The following is a 16818-nucleotide window of genomic DNA, read 5'->3' as shown; positions in this document are numbered from 1 at the left end:
TAGATAATTCTAATAAAAATAGCAAATATTTATTATATGGCTTCCTACATTCTAGGCACTGTCCTTAGCAATTTTGATGCACTTGATCTCGTTTAAATCTCACAATGACCCTATGAGGTAGATACTATTACTGTACCCATTTTACAGATGAGGAAACCGAGGCTGGGAGAGATTAAAACCAGTAGAGATGGACATTGAATGAGCCCAGTCTGACTTTAGAGCAGTGCTTCTTTCTCTCCAGCCTGAAGGTAAAGAAGGAAAAAGACAAAGAGGAAGAATACAAATAAATATGAAGAGCACTGGGTCAGGACTCAAAAGGTGGCTGAATTGCCCGTCAAAATTCTATCTGCCTCATAAGGTTGAGGTTCAAACAAGACATGAGTGGGAAGAAGGCTTTGAAGGCTGCTGTGCACCTTTGATTTACTAGAGGGCAACACATCCTGGTGGGTTGGTCCCAGCAGGCCTAGGTTAGGAGGGCACATATCTTAGGTCATCTGGGCCTTTGGACAGCCCTTGGGCCATTATGTACCTTCAGCCAGGCTACCCGGGCTGCCTGAGTTCAAGGCCACATGTAGTGATTTTAAAGGGGCTAAATCCTATACAATCATACCCATCCTGGCCTAATTCTGGTCTTACCAGCCTTGCTCACCACCTTGTTCCCCTGTGTGGGTGAACCCACTCAGCATCAGGACCTAATTCTCCTTGCATTGCCTGCCTGTGAGATATCCCAGAAGAAGATTCTCCATTCCAGAGGAATGGCCTCCTGGTCTTACATAACCAGTATTGAGCGCTGGGTGCCAATTCCCAATAATCCATACCTCTGCCTTCCCTAAGCACATCTCTGAGGGAATAACAGCCAGGGCGGGGGTCACGTGGAGACGCATTCAAAATAGCAACCACACGGAGGAAAAATTTATCCCTCCACCTCTTTTTTCATTTATGAATTCAGTTTTTTTGTCAGGCTGAACATTTAAATGCACTCTCCGCTCTCTGGATTTCCCCCATTCTCCCCCTTTCTCATTAAAATTCTAATTATTACCAGAGCAAGCAAGATATATGAGCAAAGGAAAGCAAAACCCTAGAAATACCTTTTGTCTTAAGGTGACCCATATTGCAGAGACTACACCCGGAACAGAGAACAGATGTGGAGGGCCCAGAGATGGCCAGATGCTTAGAATAAGGACACCCAGATCCGTGGTAGCGTTCCTGGTGAACCCCAAGAGGATCCAGGCCTAAAAAGCAGTCTTCAAATCATTTAGATCGTGAACTCATAACAGCAAAAGCTATTTTGATTTAATACCTCCGATATGTGTTTTTTGTTCCCACGTTCTATACACACATACAGAGGGTGGTATTGTAGAGCTGAACTGTCTGGGTTGTATCTCAGTCCAAACACTTACCAGCTGTGTGACCCTGGGCAATCTATTTAACCCTCTGTGCCTCAGTTTCCTCATCTGCAAAGTGAGGATAATAATCTTTACCTATTTCACTGGAGAGTATTAAATGAGTGAATACATAAAAAGTGCTCTGTACCTTGGACATGGTAATGTTCAATAACTTGACTAAATCCAACAATAAAATGGTATCATTCCTATTACTGTCAACCTGTATATTACAATTTTGCTTTCTTATTTTTAAGATAATAAATAAATATTAAGCAACCTGATATTTTTTCTCTTGTGCTCCCAGGGTGCGTGCACACCATAATTGCAGATCTTCAGTCTAGAAGTTAAATAGGAATCAGTTTTTCTGGTCCCTGGCAGTCTCTGGTGGACTAACCTCAGTTCCTATATTGGGGAAAGACTCCGCTGTCTCCATGCAGGGACCTGGGGGCTGGAGTAGGTTGCTACGGACTTGAGGATCCTGTGCTCTCATCCCTTATTCCTGAAGGTGGTAGCTGGTCAAGGCCAGTACCCTCCAACCAGGGAGCTGGGAGGCAGTGCTAACTCCCCAGAGAGGGTGGCTGATGTTCTGGCCTCCTTCTCAGGTGCCTTTGGATGGGGGACAGCTTTCGCGGGGGCCCATGTGCCGTGAGAGTACTCTTGATCCCCCAAGGAGGGACTGGGCATCTCTATACTCCCAGGCTAGCTTAGCACCTAGAACATGGCAAGTGCTCAGTAAATGTTGGCTGAGAGATAATGACAGCTGTTTTATGTGCCATTGATTGACTCATTCATTCATTCATTCTCATGTGTCAGTTTCTATGCTGAGCCCTGAGTCAGACAAATATAAAAAACACAGGGCTATAGTAGCCTAGAGTTTAATCAGGGACAAACAGTCTGGGACAGTGGGATGAGCCCCAGGCTGGGCAGTGGACATCTGTACCCTGGTCCAGACTTTGTGTCTGACCTGTGACCCCAGGCAAGTCCTTTCTCTGGACCACTTCTCCCATCTGCAAAAGCACAGCCTCACTTGTAGGGTCATTTCTCACCTTAAATCCCAAGATTCTTAAGGCATGGGGACAGAATAATCCAGAGACTACAAACTCACAGGCCTGCAGGGGCCAGGAAGGTAACAGGGAGAGCAGCTGGTGAGCACGCAGCCTTCCGAAGGGCATCGCCAGTTCCCACCATGTGGAAGCATAGGTCCAGTTAGCAAGTCCTCAGGCCTTTTCCAGAGAAGCCAGAAATCTGGTGTGATGACGATGATAGTGATGATGGAATTGCTCAATGTTTCAATCATCATGTAAGCCAGACGAGCCTCCACTGCTGGCTTGTCTACAAGTGACCTTTGTGCAAACCCATCATTGGTTCAAGGCCTCTGACATCTCAGAGTAAGAAGAGGCCTTGGGCTCAAAGGTTCATTCCTAAAGGTGGGGTGGGAAGCCTGCTTAATAATTTCTCCCAGAGGGAGGCATCCTTCACAGCTCTCCTGGGGTATTGGACATCCTACTGGGGGCAGAGGTGGGCTGGGTGTGGGACAGTGAGTGCCTGCCTCTGAACAAATCACGACATTCAGTTTTACAGCAAAGCTCTCACATAGCCACAGGAATGGGGGGAAAGGACAGCTATCGGAATCATCTGTATTTAGCTTTGAAGTCAACTGTGTGGATCAGATTCCGACTTAATACAAGTATTTATTGAGCCTACTATGTGCAGAGTTCCGGGAGTACGGCAGAAGCATTAGACCTAATCCCCCGCCTCGAGGAGATTATGCCCGATCTCATTCACTTCAAGTCAACCTACTAACTATACATTAGCTCCTGCTGTGGGCTTGGCGGGTGCCGGGTAAGGGAAGGGAATGAGGGTCCCCAAGGCCCCACAGCCTGTGGAGGAAGAGAGCTGTCTGCAAAACCAACCCTGCTGTAAATCTGGCCATAGTAACAGCTCTAATAGAAATTCAAACAGCATCCAAATGTGAATGCTTCACGAATTTGCACATTTGCTTAGGCTGCTATTTAAATTACGTTCCCTTCCCCATACACGTGCCGATGGGGAGGGGAGGCAACCCAGGTGCTCCCCAAGCTGGCGGTGGGGGGAGGGGCAAAGCTGGAGAAATCAGACCGAGGTGAACCCGAGGCTGCAGATATTTTACAAGGTGGATACGGAGCATCAACCCTACAACCATCCCTCCTCTACCTGGGCAGCCTTCTCATGACCACTCTTTTCTCTTCTTCCGTCTCTGTCCCTTCTGTGTGGCCCCTCTTTGAACACCCTTCCCTGCTTCTCCCCTCCTGTGTCTGTCGCTGTCGCTCCCCGCCCGGCTGAGGGCAGGCACCTCTGTCAGCCTCCTCACAGTGGTAGCTATTGTGTGTGGCGTGGCCCTGGTGGCAGTTTTTCTCTTTCTCTTTTGGAAGCTGTGCTGGATGCCCTGGAGGAACAAGGAGGCCTCCAGCCCCTCCTCTGCTAACCCCTCCCCGGAGGCCCTCCAGAGCCCCAGCTCCAGAGGCAACATGGCGGACAAGCTGAAAGACCCCAACACCCTGGGCTTCCTGGAGGCAGCTGTGAAGATCAGCCACACGTCCCCAGATATCCCTGCCGAGGTGCAGAGGTCGGTCAAAGAGCACATCATGCGTCACACACGGCTGCAGCGACAGACCACAGAGCCAGCGTCATCCACCAGGTGAGGGTTGGACCCCTCCCTTCCCTACCTTCACATTCCTGGATCCAATACGTTAATGAGATTCCGGCCTGTGAGGATCAGAGACCAGAAATAATCACGTGCATATTCTGGTTGGAGAATATGTCAGATGATGTGCTCCTTGGTGGGTGATCAACTCGGAGGTGGGCGCCAGGAGAGACTTAAGGAGAGGGGAACCTTTGAGGTGGGGTGCTGTGCAGGTGGTAAGCCCTGGGATGTGTGTGGGTGTGAGGTGTTGGCTTATCCGGAGGGAAGGAAAGACTTCAGGCTGAGGGAAGAGAACATGCAAAGGCGCAGAGGCATGAAAGTTCATGATGTGTCTATGTCAATACAGCCTCCTAGATGGAGGCTGCAGTGCGTGGGAGATAAAGCAAGAGATTCCTAACACTTTGAGAATGAGGATAGCTTTTACAGCATTCCCCGTATGACAGCAATTGTATACATGGCATTCTTTAACTGAAAAAACAAAATGACAACAAAAAACAACCACCACATAATGACAGAAGCCTACTCCAAATTCAGAAACACTTTTAAATGATGTGGTACGTGCAGGTATAAGGCATTGTATTTATTAAAAACTTGGGGCGACGCAAGAGGGAAGAGATATGGGAACATATGTATATGTATAACTGATTCACTTTGTTATAAAGCAGAAACTAACACACCGTTGTAAAGCAATTATACTCCAATAAAGATGTTAAAAAAAAAAAACAAAAAAAACTTGGGGCTCTTGTGGATTCCTGGGTCCAGGCCCCCAGGGGACCAGCCAAAGGGAAGCAGGCCTGGTCTTCAGATTGAAAGCCAGAAATGATGAACGTGCTGGGTCACGTTTACAGAGTTTGTTGTTTGACCTCAGGCAAGTTGCTTACCTTTCCTGAGCCTCACTTTTCCCAACTGTAAAATAGGTCTAATGACTCTCATAGGGGTATCCATTAGGAGCCAGTGAAAGAATCCATGTGATAATAAGAGCTTAGTACAGGGCTTCCCTGGTGGCGCAGTGGTTGAGAGTCCGCCTGCCGATGCAGGGGACACGGGTTCGTGCCCCGGTCCGGGAAGATCCCACATGCCGCGGAGCGGCTGGGCCCGTGAGCCATGGCCGCTGAGCCTGCGCGTCCGGATCCTGTGCTCCGCAACGGCAGAGGCCACAGCAGTGAGAGGCCCGTGTACGGGTGGGGGGGAGAAAGAGCTTAGCATATACCTGGCCCTGTTCTAAGCACTTTATTGTATTTATTCATTTCACCCCCACAGCAATCCTATGCAATTGCTACTTTTATTATTCTCATTTTATAACACAGAGCGGTTAAGTAACTTGCCCCAGGTCATACAGCTAGAACGTGGCAGAGCCGAAATTAACCTATGCAGTCTGACTCCAAAGCACAATAAATGTTAACTATGGTGGTGGGGATGGTAGTGGTGGGGATGAAGGAATGCCACGTGGAGGGTGGGAAAGGATGGTCCTTCTCAGTCAGGGAGCTTATGGTTTAATGGGGGAACCAGACTCATGCCTACCAGGAAAGAAACCTAGAAAGCAGGTAGCAGGAAAGCAGGAAAAATGATATTGATCACAATGGCTAACACTTACTGAAGCTCGTTATGTACCAGGCTCCATTCCAACTACTTTTCATATATTAAGTCATGCACACCGAGTGTGTGCAGAGGGAAAGGGGGTCAACTGGCAGGAGGAAAATGGGGCCTCACAAGGGGTAGGATGAGCCAGGGCCCCGAGCCATGCCTGCCGGCATTCCCCCACTCCTTTCCCCACCTCACTCTCTCACCCCCTCCTGCCCTCCGCCAGGCACACGTCCTTCAAGCGCCACCTGCCACGGCAGATGCACGTCTCCAGCGTGGACTACGGCAATGAGCTGCCCCCTGCGGCGGAGCAGCCCACCAGCATTGGCCGCATCAAGCCCGAGCTCTACAAGCAGAAGTCAGTGGAGGGGGACGATGCCAAAACCGAGGCCAAGACCTGCGGGAAGATCAACTTCAGCCTGCGCTACGACTACGAGAACGAGACCTTGATCGTGCGCATCCTGAAGGCCTTCGACCTCCCCGCCAAGGACTTTTGTGGCAGCTCTGACCCTTACGTCAAGATCTACCTCTTGCCTGATCGCAAATGCAAGCTGCAGACACGGGTGCACCGCAAGACCCTGAACCCCACCTTCGATGAGAACTTTCACTTCCCCGTGCCCTATGAGGAGCTGGCTGACCGCAAGCTGCATCTCAGTGTCTTCGACTTTGACCGCTTCTCCCGCCATGACATGATCGGGGAGGTCATCCTGGACAACCTCTTTGAGGCCTCTGACCTGTCCCAGGAAACCTCCATCTGGAAGGACATCCAGTACGCAACCAGTGTGAGTACCGCCCTGCTCCCTGGGCTTCTTGAGGATTTGCAGTCCTGGATTTAACTGGGATGTGTCCCGCATCCTCCTCACCCCTAGAGACAAATGGGCCTCTGCCCTTCAGGGTACGAAGGGGACTCTGACTAATAGCCCAGCCCACTCTGGGGAAGTCCTTGCCCTGGGGCCCACGTTGCAGGGAGCAGAGCCCCCATGTGGGTGGGAAGGGAAGGGAACATATCTATGGCTTCTGATCACACGTTCTGAAGTGGTTCTCTCTACCTGCCAGGCCTCAGGTCTGCCACCTATAAAATAATATATGCCTTTAATCATGGGTAAGGATTGGGCCAGGCCCGTAGACTGACTCAGACAGCAGCGTGAGCCATGGGCATTGGTGTGTACTGGAAGCCCGGCACAAGGAATCAAGAACAGGCTGTATTAATTGGGATAAACCAGCTTATGCCGTAGCCACAAACGATCCTAGGATTTGGTAGCTTAAAGTAGCCAAAGTTTAGTTCTCGTTCATGTTACATGTGCTTTGCAGCTTGGCCATTCTTCCTTGTTACTTAGGGATCCAAGCCAACAGGGGCTCCGTTTTGACCTGTGCCCCTCTAGTTACCACCTGAGGAGGAAGAAGATGTGGCGGATCATGTGCTCGTTCTTAAAGCCTCCGTGCAGAAGTGGCACATGTCACTGTCACTCATATTTCATTAGCCAAAGCAAGGCACATGCAACTCCTACTATCAAGGGGGCCGGGCAAAGCAATCCTACCATGTGTCCAGAAGGGGGACTGGAAGTACTTAACGACCAGCACTAGTAACTACCATGCAGCAGAGCCCCTGTTCTTAGGCCCTGCCTGCCTGGGCCAGTCCGGGAGTTGGAGCGGGGCCGGGGGGCTTGAAGGGAGACCTGGCTAATCCACACATGCGGGAAGGGGATGCTTGGCTGTTCATGAGCAACTGGAGTTAACCATGACGGTGTCAAGGAGCTGGGGCTCAAGTTGACTTTTAAGAGGGAGGACAGGTTTGGCACAGAGAGTTAAGAGGGCATCTCCAGAGCCCTTTGGTCCAGTGTAGACAGCGTTCTCCAGTCCCCTGGGTGGCAGTTGAGGAAGCTGTGTAATTGCATCCCACAAATGTAGGTAGCATGCATCTCTCTAAGCCCAGCCAGAGAGCTGAGAGCCCTGCAGGGGTGTTGCCACCAAACACCAGTGGCCTTGTGTCTGGTGTCTTGAACGCTAACTGATCGTCTCCTGGGATATTTCTTGCACTATTTCCCTGAGTGCAGACCCTCCCTTTGGACAATCAATTCTCAATATCTATGGGCTGAACTTGTAAGGAGAGAGGCTGGGAGAATCAGCCCCACTCTGGTGGGAAAAGGATAAGAATCGATTTGTTCAAAGAGAGAAAGCTTGGTGGACTCCGTTTCTGCTCCAGAGAAGGTCTCTGGGACAGCCCATTCTCCTAGCTGCTGCGGACTTTGACCAGCCCAGTCCGATGTCTCAGTGCCTCCCCTACTTTTGCTCTCCCGAAATGTCATCCGCAAGAACAGCACAAGCAGCGGGGCCGGCAGACAGGGCGGGCAGACGGGGCGGGCTGGAACAGCAGCTGTGTGCCAGCCTGAAGCCCAAGAGCTACGCTTTATAAATCACTCTGAAGTTTACATCTGGTGCAGCTCTTCCCTTGTGGTCTCGTAAGGCAGCAGCTTCATTCTCGTGACTATACAGGTAGAGAAAAGCGGCTCAGTCCCCCCCATACTGAGGCTGAGGCCCAAGTGCTCAGAGAGAGGTAGGTGTGAGGGCCAGGGGCTGTGGGAAGCAGGATTCAACTCAGCCCTCTGAAGAGCCTCCCTTCTCCTCTCCAGAGGCCTCCCTTTCCTGTAACTTGAGCTCCAGGCACGATGAAAACCCTAGTCCCGGAGCGTGCGGTCCGTGCCCAAGGATGCCCCTCACCTGAATGCTAACTTCCTACATCCTAGAATTCTGTGGCTGTCCCTGCACTCATCCCACACCCCTTCCTCAGCCCAGCTTCAGAAAAAGGCAGATCGTCCAAAAGGAGCTGGACAAATCATTGCCACCCTCATCATCCTCAGTCAGTACCACGCTAGCCCTCCTCCATCTCCTCCTAAGCAGGACTGTGCCAGGAACTGGGGAGCATGGGGGGCTGGGATAGAAGACAGCCTCTTTGACCCACAGAACTTTAATGCAGTAGCTAGTGATGCAAATACCGTGAGGCTGTAAGATCTGAGAGTTAGGACAGCCAGGGAAGGTTTCCTGGGTGGGGAAGGAGAATTCAGGTGGGTAGGGAGGGACTGTTATATATAACTTGATAGGCAAAAGCAGGAGGAGTCTGGGCCCAGGAGTTTCTGAAGCAGAAGATCAGGTGATTTGCTCACACTCTCTGTCTTGCTCGCAGTTTGTCTGCACTGAATGTTCTGCCTGGTGAGGCCCCTGGGGCCCTCCCATCCACAGCCTCTCCAGCAGGCCAGCTCTCAGGGGTGGGCTCTTTATCCTGGGGGTGAGGAATCAGACAAAGGAAAGGAAACGGAAATAAAAGACTGGTGCTTTTACCTGTGCTTACTCTAAAATTGTAATTATTTTGAGGCCAGAGAGGCCCAAGCCCTAGTAACGGGGGATGATTGAGCACTCAGTGTACATGAAATCCTGCAGCCAGCATTGTGGGGCGCGGTACACATGAGCACAGCCGGCTCCCATCTTTCCTGCATGCCAGATTCCTGCCAGATTTCATTCCTAGAGCTGCATTTTGGCTCCCAGCTCCTCCGGCCTGCAGGCTGGTCGCCGAACACGTCCAGCATTTCTGCCTCTTGCCTTTGCTCCCAAGGTTTCCTCTGGCAGACAGGCTTTCCCCCCACCTCTCTGCGTGGCCCAAACCAATCCACCTTTCAAAGCTTCCCTGAAGTCCTTCCGCTCTCACAGCAATCACTCCTCTGCATTTATTTTCTGGGTCCCTCATTTATACACTGAGTCATATTCTGCCTTGCAGAGTCCCCAGTGGCTCAGGAATGGCTTGTGTCCCACATTTGACGGTCTCTTGTATTTTCCCTCAAGGCTGAGCGTCTCATTTTATGCAAACGTAAGAACTCAGCATGTTCTTGTTGAATGACAGGTGGCTTAGTTAATTCAAACAAAACTACGTATTGGTGCACAAGGAAAGGATTATTAAAGAAGCAATGGAATTTGGGTGCAGTTAACCTGGGAAGGCTTCCTGGAGGAGAAAGTCAAGTAGTATTTTGAAAGTGAGTAGAGCCAGGCATGGTGGGGAGAGACCTGGGCTGTGCATTCCTGCAGAGAGATGGTCCAGGTAGATGGTTTATGTCTGGAGTAGCAAAGAGATTAACCAGCCTGGACTGAAGTAGAGGGTCAGGGACCCACAGTCTGGACTGAAGTGGAGGGTCAGTGACCAATAGTCTGGGTAGAAGGAGAGGCCCTGTGAGAAGTGGGCTCGGGAGGCTGCTCTGATGTCACAGGAGTCCATGAATGCTGTCCCCCTGGTACTCCTCATACTTGTATGGGAGAATCAGGTGCAGCCCTGGCAGGTGGAACCAGGCAGGTTCCTTGTTTTGGCCCCTGCCCCAGTGCCCAAGGTGGTCTGAAGTAGCAAAGCCTGGAGCATTTGTGCTGTTTTCTTACAACCAACTGAACATGGAGCTTCAAGGCTCGAGAAGGGGAGGTGTTCATCTGGGGAGGCTAGCCCTTTGTTAATTGCAAACCTTAAGCCCCGAGGGCCACTCCCCTCAGCATCCCCAGGTTGTTCTGGATGGAAGCCTAGGCTGTAATGGAGCTAACATACACCCCACCAGAGGGTGAGAAACAGGCAAACAAGATGTGCTCGGACAGTCAGAGGTCTCTGCTGTTCCCTGGAATCAAGAGGCTCAGGCACGGGCAGGTCTGCCACTGAGGCTCCCACCTCTTGCCTGGCTCGACTAAGGTCCTCTGGTGGTCTCCTGGGCATTCCCCGTGGTTTGCCATTTTCTCTCCACACAGAACTTCGATTGGCTGAAATCATTCTGTTCTTCCCTTCCCCCCTCTCCAGCCCCCAGTCTCATTATTTCTATATGAAGCTGTAGATTTATCATTAAAATAGAGCCGCCATCACCAGGGTTTGGTAACATCTCTGTATTCTTGTAGTTATTGTTACAGAGGCCTCAGACCCCAGTGCACACAAGTATTCCTGTTGCCATTCCAGCTCCTTCATGGAGGCTGTAACTGGGGCCATAAATATGTGTTGTGCTTGGTGGCATTAATGGACTCGGCCAACTTCCTGCCTTACCAGGTCCCCGCCAGGTCAGAATGAGTGTGTGTGTGTTTGTGTGTGTGTGTGTGTTTGTGTGTGTGTGTGGGTACAGGTATGTGTGTGTTTTGGGGGTGATGGAGTGCTCTGTATAATTCCAGGGAGCCTGGACTCGGAGTCTGCAGGGAGGAGGGGGGCCTTATGTGGTAGAACAGTCTCTTTTCTAGCCTGGGAATGAGCAGAGCTGTGTACAAAGAGCTCAGGCTTTGATACCAGACAAACCTGTGTTGCATTCTAGCTTCTGCACTTTCTAGCTTTGAGACCTTGGGGACATTGTCTAAACCATGCCTCAGTTTCTACATCAGTAAAATGGGGATAATGATGGTACATACCTCATAGCGGTATTCTGTGTAGTAAATTAAATAAAATGCACAGGATGCCTAGGGCAGCACTGTCACAGAGCAGCCTCCTGAGCCCCATTCTTACTGTGCCTTTCCTTCTAGCTCGGCCTGTGGGTCACTATTTGTACCACTCCCAGGCCTGATCCCCCACTTTTTTCCAGATCACCTATTCCAACAGGTTGTTGGTTGTTATTATTCCTGTTTTATTTATTTCTCTCTTTTACTTCTTGTCCTATCATGTGTTCTCTGTGTGACCTTGGAAAAGTGATTTGCCCTCTCTGAGCTGTGGTTTCCTCAGAAACTAGTTTCCAAGTTGTGAGATTCTGAGATTCTCAGCTTCCCCTATAGAGAAGTGGTTGGCTCTCTTGCTTTCAGAGCAGGGATACCCAGTCCCTGGAAGTGTGGTCTCCCTAGTAGAGGCCTAAACCCCAGGCTGACAGGCCACAGGGCAGAACTTTCGGACACACCCTCCTCCTTTCAGTGTCAGTAAGAATCAGTCCTCTCTTTAAGCCCCTTGGAAATGTCCTCCGGGGAGTTCCTGCCACAAGCAAGTCCCCACCAGCAAGCTTCCTTCCTCCTTTTCCCACGAGGCACAGTCCTGCAAACGGGCTCAGCGCCCTCCCCACCTTTCAGATCCCCCATCTACTGGTTATTAATATGCAGGTTATTATTTGAGCTCCTACTAGGAGCCAAGAGCACAACCAACTTTATCGCATTTCATCCTCACCATAAGCCTTATTATTGTGCCCTGTATGTAAGTAAAGAAACGAAGGTTCCAGGTTCAGTGACATCCAGTGTCACCCAGACAGAAGGTGCTAGAGAGCCAAGACTAAAGTCCAGGTCTTCAACAGAGCCCACATCCTTGCATGGCTAGAGGGGAGTGAGTGCGATTACATTGCTCCTCGGACAGAAGATAGACCCTGAAACTGTGCAGCTCGTCAGGGGATCCAGACGAGTGACTGGTTTGATTTTCTCTTTGTGGCCTGGATCATTCCTCTCGTTTCAGGGGGCAGCTTTTGTGCTGACACTTGGATGCCGTTACCATCTCCCCAGTGTTCTTCCTGCGGCACTGAGTTTGACATTCATTCCTCTTTCATTCAACAAACATGGATTGAGTGTCAGCTATGTGCTGTCAGTTTGATCACTGAGCATGTGTTGGATACAGAAGCTGGGCTAGGCTGTGGAAAGGATGGCAAAGAAAAAGCCCCACCTCTGACCAAGCTACTGGGAAGTGTGGAGCATGCCCAGTGACCCCCAAACCCCTCAACCCCCTTGCACACAGGGCACACCCTTGGGGACAGAGCAATTCAGGAAGCTCACAACCAAATCATGCAAGCCGCTGCACTGCAAGCCGTGTGCAGAAGTGTTGAGGCGAGATGGAGAAAAGAAATCAGTCAGATGAGACTGGTCTGGGAAAGCTTCTAGAAGAGGAAAGTTTTAGGCCAGGATTTGATGGCAGTGAAGGAAGAGAGTGTTGAAAGAGGGAGGGTCAGAGGGAGGGGAGTGTGTTTCTCTATTTTCTTTGGATTGGGGGAAGGATCTAGAAAGAACTTCTCTCGAATACAATGGGTTTCTTTTCTTTGTGCAGTAACTACTTGTGGTGTAATTACCACGTACCAGGCACCAGGCCAGCACAGGGGATACCATAACTTCAACTCAGTCCAGTCCTCAAAGCCTCACAGTCCTATGGGGAGTCAGGAAAGCACCTCCACCATCCCAGGGGACACACAGGTCCCAGCATGCTGATGGAAGGCTGGCCTCCTGGAATGAAATTGCCTTCCTTGCCAGAAAAGAGTTAGTTGCATTCTTTTCTCACACCCACATACTCAAGTCCAGTGTGATCCAAGGGTAGCTTACAAGAGGCCTTTTCAAGTAGAGCCAAAGAATCGGCACAATTGATTCGCTGTGACTCAGTCAGTCACCTGGGATGAAGCCTCCCAGACGCTCATTGACCAGCAGCTTGATGCAATGCCTTCAAAGTACCCACCTTGGACCTTAGGCTCCCAGTTCTATCCTGGCTAGGAGCCGGGCAGGAGAAGGAGGGAAGCATCATGAACCTTCATCCACTCAACATGTCTTCAGTGATCTCTTAAAGAACTTATTCGGGTCCAAGAACACTGGGTATTGAAGGACAAATATAGTCCTTGCTTTTAAGGAGCTTACAGTTGGGTGGAGCTTTCGGAGCAAGTAAAAATGTAATCCAAAGGACACAATTATTTAAGTTGCACGAAATGGGAGAAGGGGAAAATAGAGGTGATTGCTGAAGCTGGGAGAGTAAGGGAGTGGAATGGGAGATGCAGATGGCAGAAGGAGAATTTGAGAACAAGAACTGAGTTTGGGGAACACCCAGAGTCAAGAAGAAGAAGGACAGGGACCAGAAAAGGGTACCAAGCAGGGGGAGATCCGAGAGAAAAGAAGAGAACTGAGGAAGGCAAAGGAGGGATAGTTCAGGAACTAGGCAACCAGAAGTGATGTGTTCCAGCATCTGTGGGGTACCAAGCACCGTCTTAGACACTGGGGATGCAGTGGTAAATGAAGCTTACACTCGTGTGGGGGAGACAATGAGTATGTGAGATAAATAGTGTGGCTGAGAGTGGTAAGTGGCCCGGAGAAAATAAAGCCAGGAAGCAGCGGGGTGGGAGGGGGGCGGTATTGGGGTTGGGAGGGTGGCTGGAGGAGAGGATTGCAGGGTAAAACAGGGTAGGCGGGGAGACATCCCCAAGAGGAGGCCATCTGAGTAGGCCTGAAAGACAAGAGGGAGAGAACCATGCATATATCTGGAAGAAGAGAGGTCCAGGTGAGAGAATGGTAAATGGAAAGACACTGAGGTGGGAGGATGCCTGGCTTTTTCAAAGAACCATAAGGGTCCAGTGTGGCTGAAGCAGAAATGGGACTGGGGAGGAGAGAGAATAAAAGATGAAGTGAGAGAGGTAAAGGGGCAGGAAAGGTTCATGGAGTTCCACAGTCAAAAGGTTAAAAGCGTCACTAGAGTTGATGGGTTGGGAACAGACTCTACCACAAGGGCAAAGACAGGGAAATCCGTTGGGAGGCTATTGCCATGAAAAAGAGACAATGGTGGCTTGGACAAGGATGGGGGGTAGAAATGTAAGAGGTGCTTCATTCTGGATGCATTTTGAAAGTAGAACTAGCAGTATTTGCTGACAGATTGGGTGCACGGTCTAGGGTGTAGAGAAAGAAAAATCAGGGTTGTCAGCCTGAGTAACTCAGGAGGGAGTCACCATTGACTGAGTTGGGGAATGCTGGAGGAAGAACCCATATGGAGAGGAAAGTCAAGAGCTCGGGTTTGAACATGTTGTAGTTGAGATACCGTTGGGACATCCAACTGGAGATGTTGCATAGAAACTTGGATACAGAGTGTGGAATCCAGGGATTTCCCTGGTGGTCCAGTGGTTGAGAATCTGCACTTCCACGGCAGAGGGCACGGGTTTGATCATCCCTGGTCGGGGAGCTAAGATCCCGTATGCTGCGTGGCCAGAAAAAGAGTGTAGAGTCCAAAAGAGAAGCCTCGGCCAACCAACTGAATTTAGGGGATGTCAGGATATTGATGGTGTTAAAAGCCGTGAGACTAGTTGAGATCCCAAATTTAGAGGAAAGACCTAAGACTGAGCTTTGGGACACTCTAATGTTTAGATGTGGGGACCGTGAGGAAGTAAAAGAGACTGATAACCCCCAGCCAGTGAAATAGGAGGAAAAACAGGAAAGTACAGTGTCCTAGGAAACAAGGACAGTGTGTCCAGGATGAGAGAGGGAAGGATCAAGGGTATCAGATGCTGCAACGGATCAAGTAAGATGCAGACTGAGACGTGACCACTTTGTTCAGCATCAGCCTTGCCAAGAGCTGTTTGGTGGAGCCCCATTGGAGATGAGGTCATTTGCGAAGATTGGGACATGGGTTGTATCATTTTGGGGGAACTCTTTTTTATCATTTAGGTATCATTTAGGGAGACGAGATTTCAAGGCCTAGGAAGGCTGGTTTTGCAGTGTGCCAGCAGGCTAGCTCCATGTATGGGCCATACTTGGGGAAAAGGTGGGGTGGGGATGGGGGAAAGTGGGTGAGCAGCCCCAGTTCACGCAGAGTAGAGATCAGGCCAAGACAGCACGTTGCATCAGAAATTTGCAGCGAGTCTAGGTATCCCTAGAATTCTGCCTTGAATTCCCGAGTGTCTGGACTCTTGCAAGCAGAACCAAGCCAGGATAGAAGCAGAGAGAGAGAACCTTCTAAAAGAGATCAGATCAGGGTCACATGGAAGCCCCAGGAGGTGTGAAAGAAGCAAGGCTGGGCCTGGGCTGCCCGCCAAACCCATGAAGACTGTTCCCCAAACCCTCCAGCCGGAGCTGCTCTGAATCATGTATGAATCCGGCCAGCCCTGCCCACTCTTTGAGCGGCCTGGCCCCCCGCGAGCCCTGGCTGTGCCCTCCCGGCAGCCTGACCCCACTGCCCGAGTCAGAAGCCCTGGGTCACTCCAGGGCTGCAGGCCTCTCTTGTTTACTTTCTGCTCAGCTGGAGCTGCTTGTCTCTGCTGATGTTCATTTACCCACACACTCCCTGGGGCCTGGCCTCCTTATACTCATTATTCTCCGGAATGCTGAGCTCTCCTCCTGCACCCACACCCTCAGGCTGGGGGAAGGGCAACAATGTCCAGTCCCTGCCCCCACGCAGTTTATTCCTTCAGCCCCTGCCAGTGCAGAGGGCAGCTGGCTGGGCTCTTTCCTCTGCTCTCCTCCCTGAAGAGGGGAGGAGGGGAAGGGCCTGGTTGGTTGCCTCCCGCAAGGATGCCATGTGATGTTAGGGATGTCGAAGCCAGGAGCAGCTTTTCCTGCTCCAGAATAAGACCTGCAGCGCTGCCCTCCAAGCTCATGTCCTATAATGACCAGGAGGAAGTTGGAAGGGGGTGCGCCAGGGGTCCCTCCACGCTTAAAGCTCAGGTATTAAGAACGTGACTCAACCCGCTAGGCCCCAGGTTCTGCAGCCAATGTGACCTTGACTTTTCTGGGAAATACTCAAAGGGCCAAGGCTCCTCTAGCAAAGGGTTGCTGAAAATCCATCAAGAACCTAGAAAGGGGGAGAGGCGGGGTGTAGGGTCCAAGCTCCATTCCACAGGCAGCGTGTCTGTTCAGGAGAGACAGGGGATAGAATCCCAGAATGACAACACGGTCCCTGCACCACAGGTGAAAGCTCCAGGCCTGCAGGTTGTCCCTTCAGCAGAGGTGATGGATGTGCACCTTCCACACCCTCTCACTTGGGCCAAGTGGGACCAGTAGCTGTTCTTGGGTACATGGGGCTAAAGGTTTCCCATGTGGGGCTGGAAAACATAATTAATCGTTCCACGCAGGGCTCTGACCCGGCTGTAAATAATGGCTCCACTGGCTTCTTTTAAGTTGCTTCTAAAATCAGCCTTTCACAATAGGTCCTTCCCTGCAGCTTCGGAAGAAGTGGCCTTAAGAGACTGCCAGAGGCTCAGAACAGTGGAGACAGTTCCCTTCTCACCCTTGATAAACTCCTAGCTTCCGGACAGCCCCACTGCCCACTCTGGCCAGCTGCCTGCAGAACCCAGCTCCCACTGGCAACCGGACCGCAGCCCTGGTCTGCCTCCCTCCTCTGCCAGCAGCTTGCCATAGCTCCGATCTGGCTGGGCCAGCCAGCACTGCCCTGCCCCAGCCCCACGTGCCCTTCATTAGTATGCTATGCATCTCAATGGTATAAATATCCAATCTTTCCCTTACAAGAGA

At 50.9% G+C, this 16818-nt stretch overlaps 1 protein-coding gene across 4 annotated transcripts in view; it reads left to right on the top strand.

The window, feature by feature from the left end:
• Positions 1 to 16818, top strand: part of SYT6 (synaptotagmin 6) — a 56467-nt gene that overhangs the window by 6968 nt on the left and 32681 nt on the right. For 3 of the 4 annotated variants that reach the window (XM_065883219.1, XM_065883237.1, XM_065883226.1), the window contains exons 2-3: positions 3714 to 4062; positions 5876 to 6431. In XM_065883219.1, coding sequence (XP_065739291.1) covers positions 3714 to 4062; positions 5876 to 6431 — 905 coding nt within the window. Of the gene's footprint in view, positions 1 to 3713; positions 4063 to 5875; positions 6432 to 16818 lie in introns of those variants that run through there. The other variant, XM_065883245.1, reaches the window with a different exon arrangement.

Source organism: Phocoena phocoena, chromosome 1 (assembly GCF_963924675.1).
Source record: "Phocoena phocoena chromosome 1, mPhoPho1.1, whole genome shotgun sequence".
In the NCBI taxonomy this organism is placed as follows: Eukaryota; Metazoa; Chordata; class Mammalia; order Artiodactyla; family Phocoenidae; genus Phocoena; species Phocoena phocoena.
This window is presented reverse-complemented; position numbering and strand designations above follow the sequence as displayed.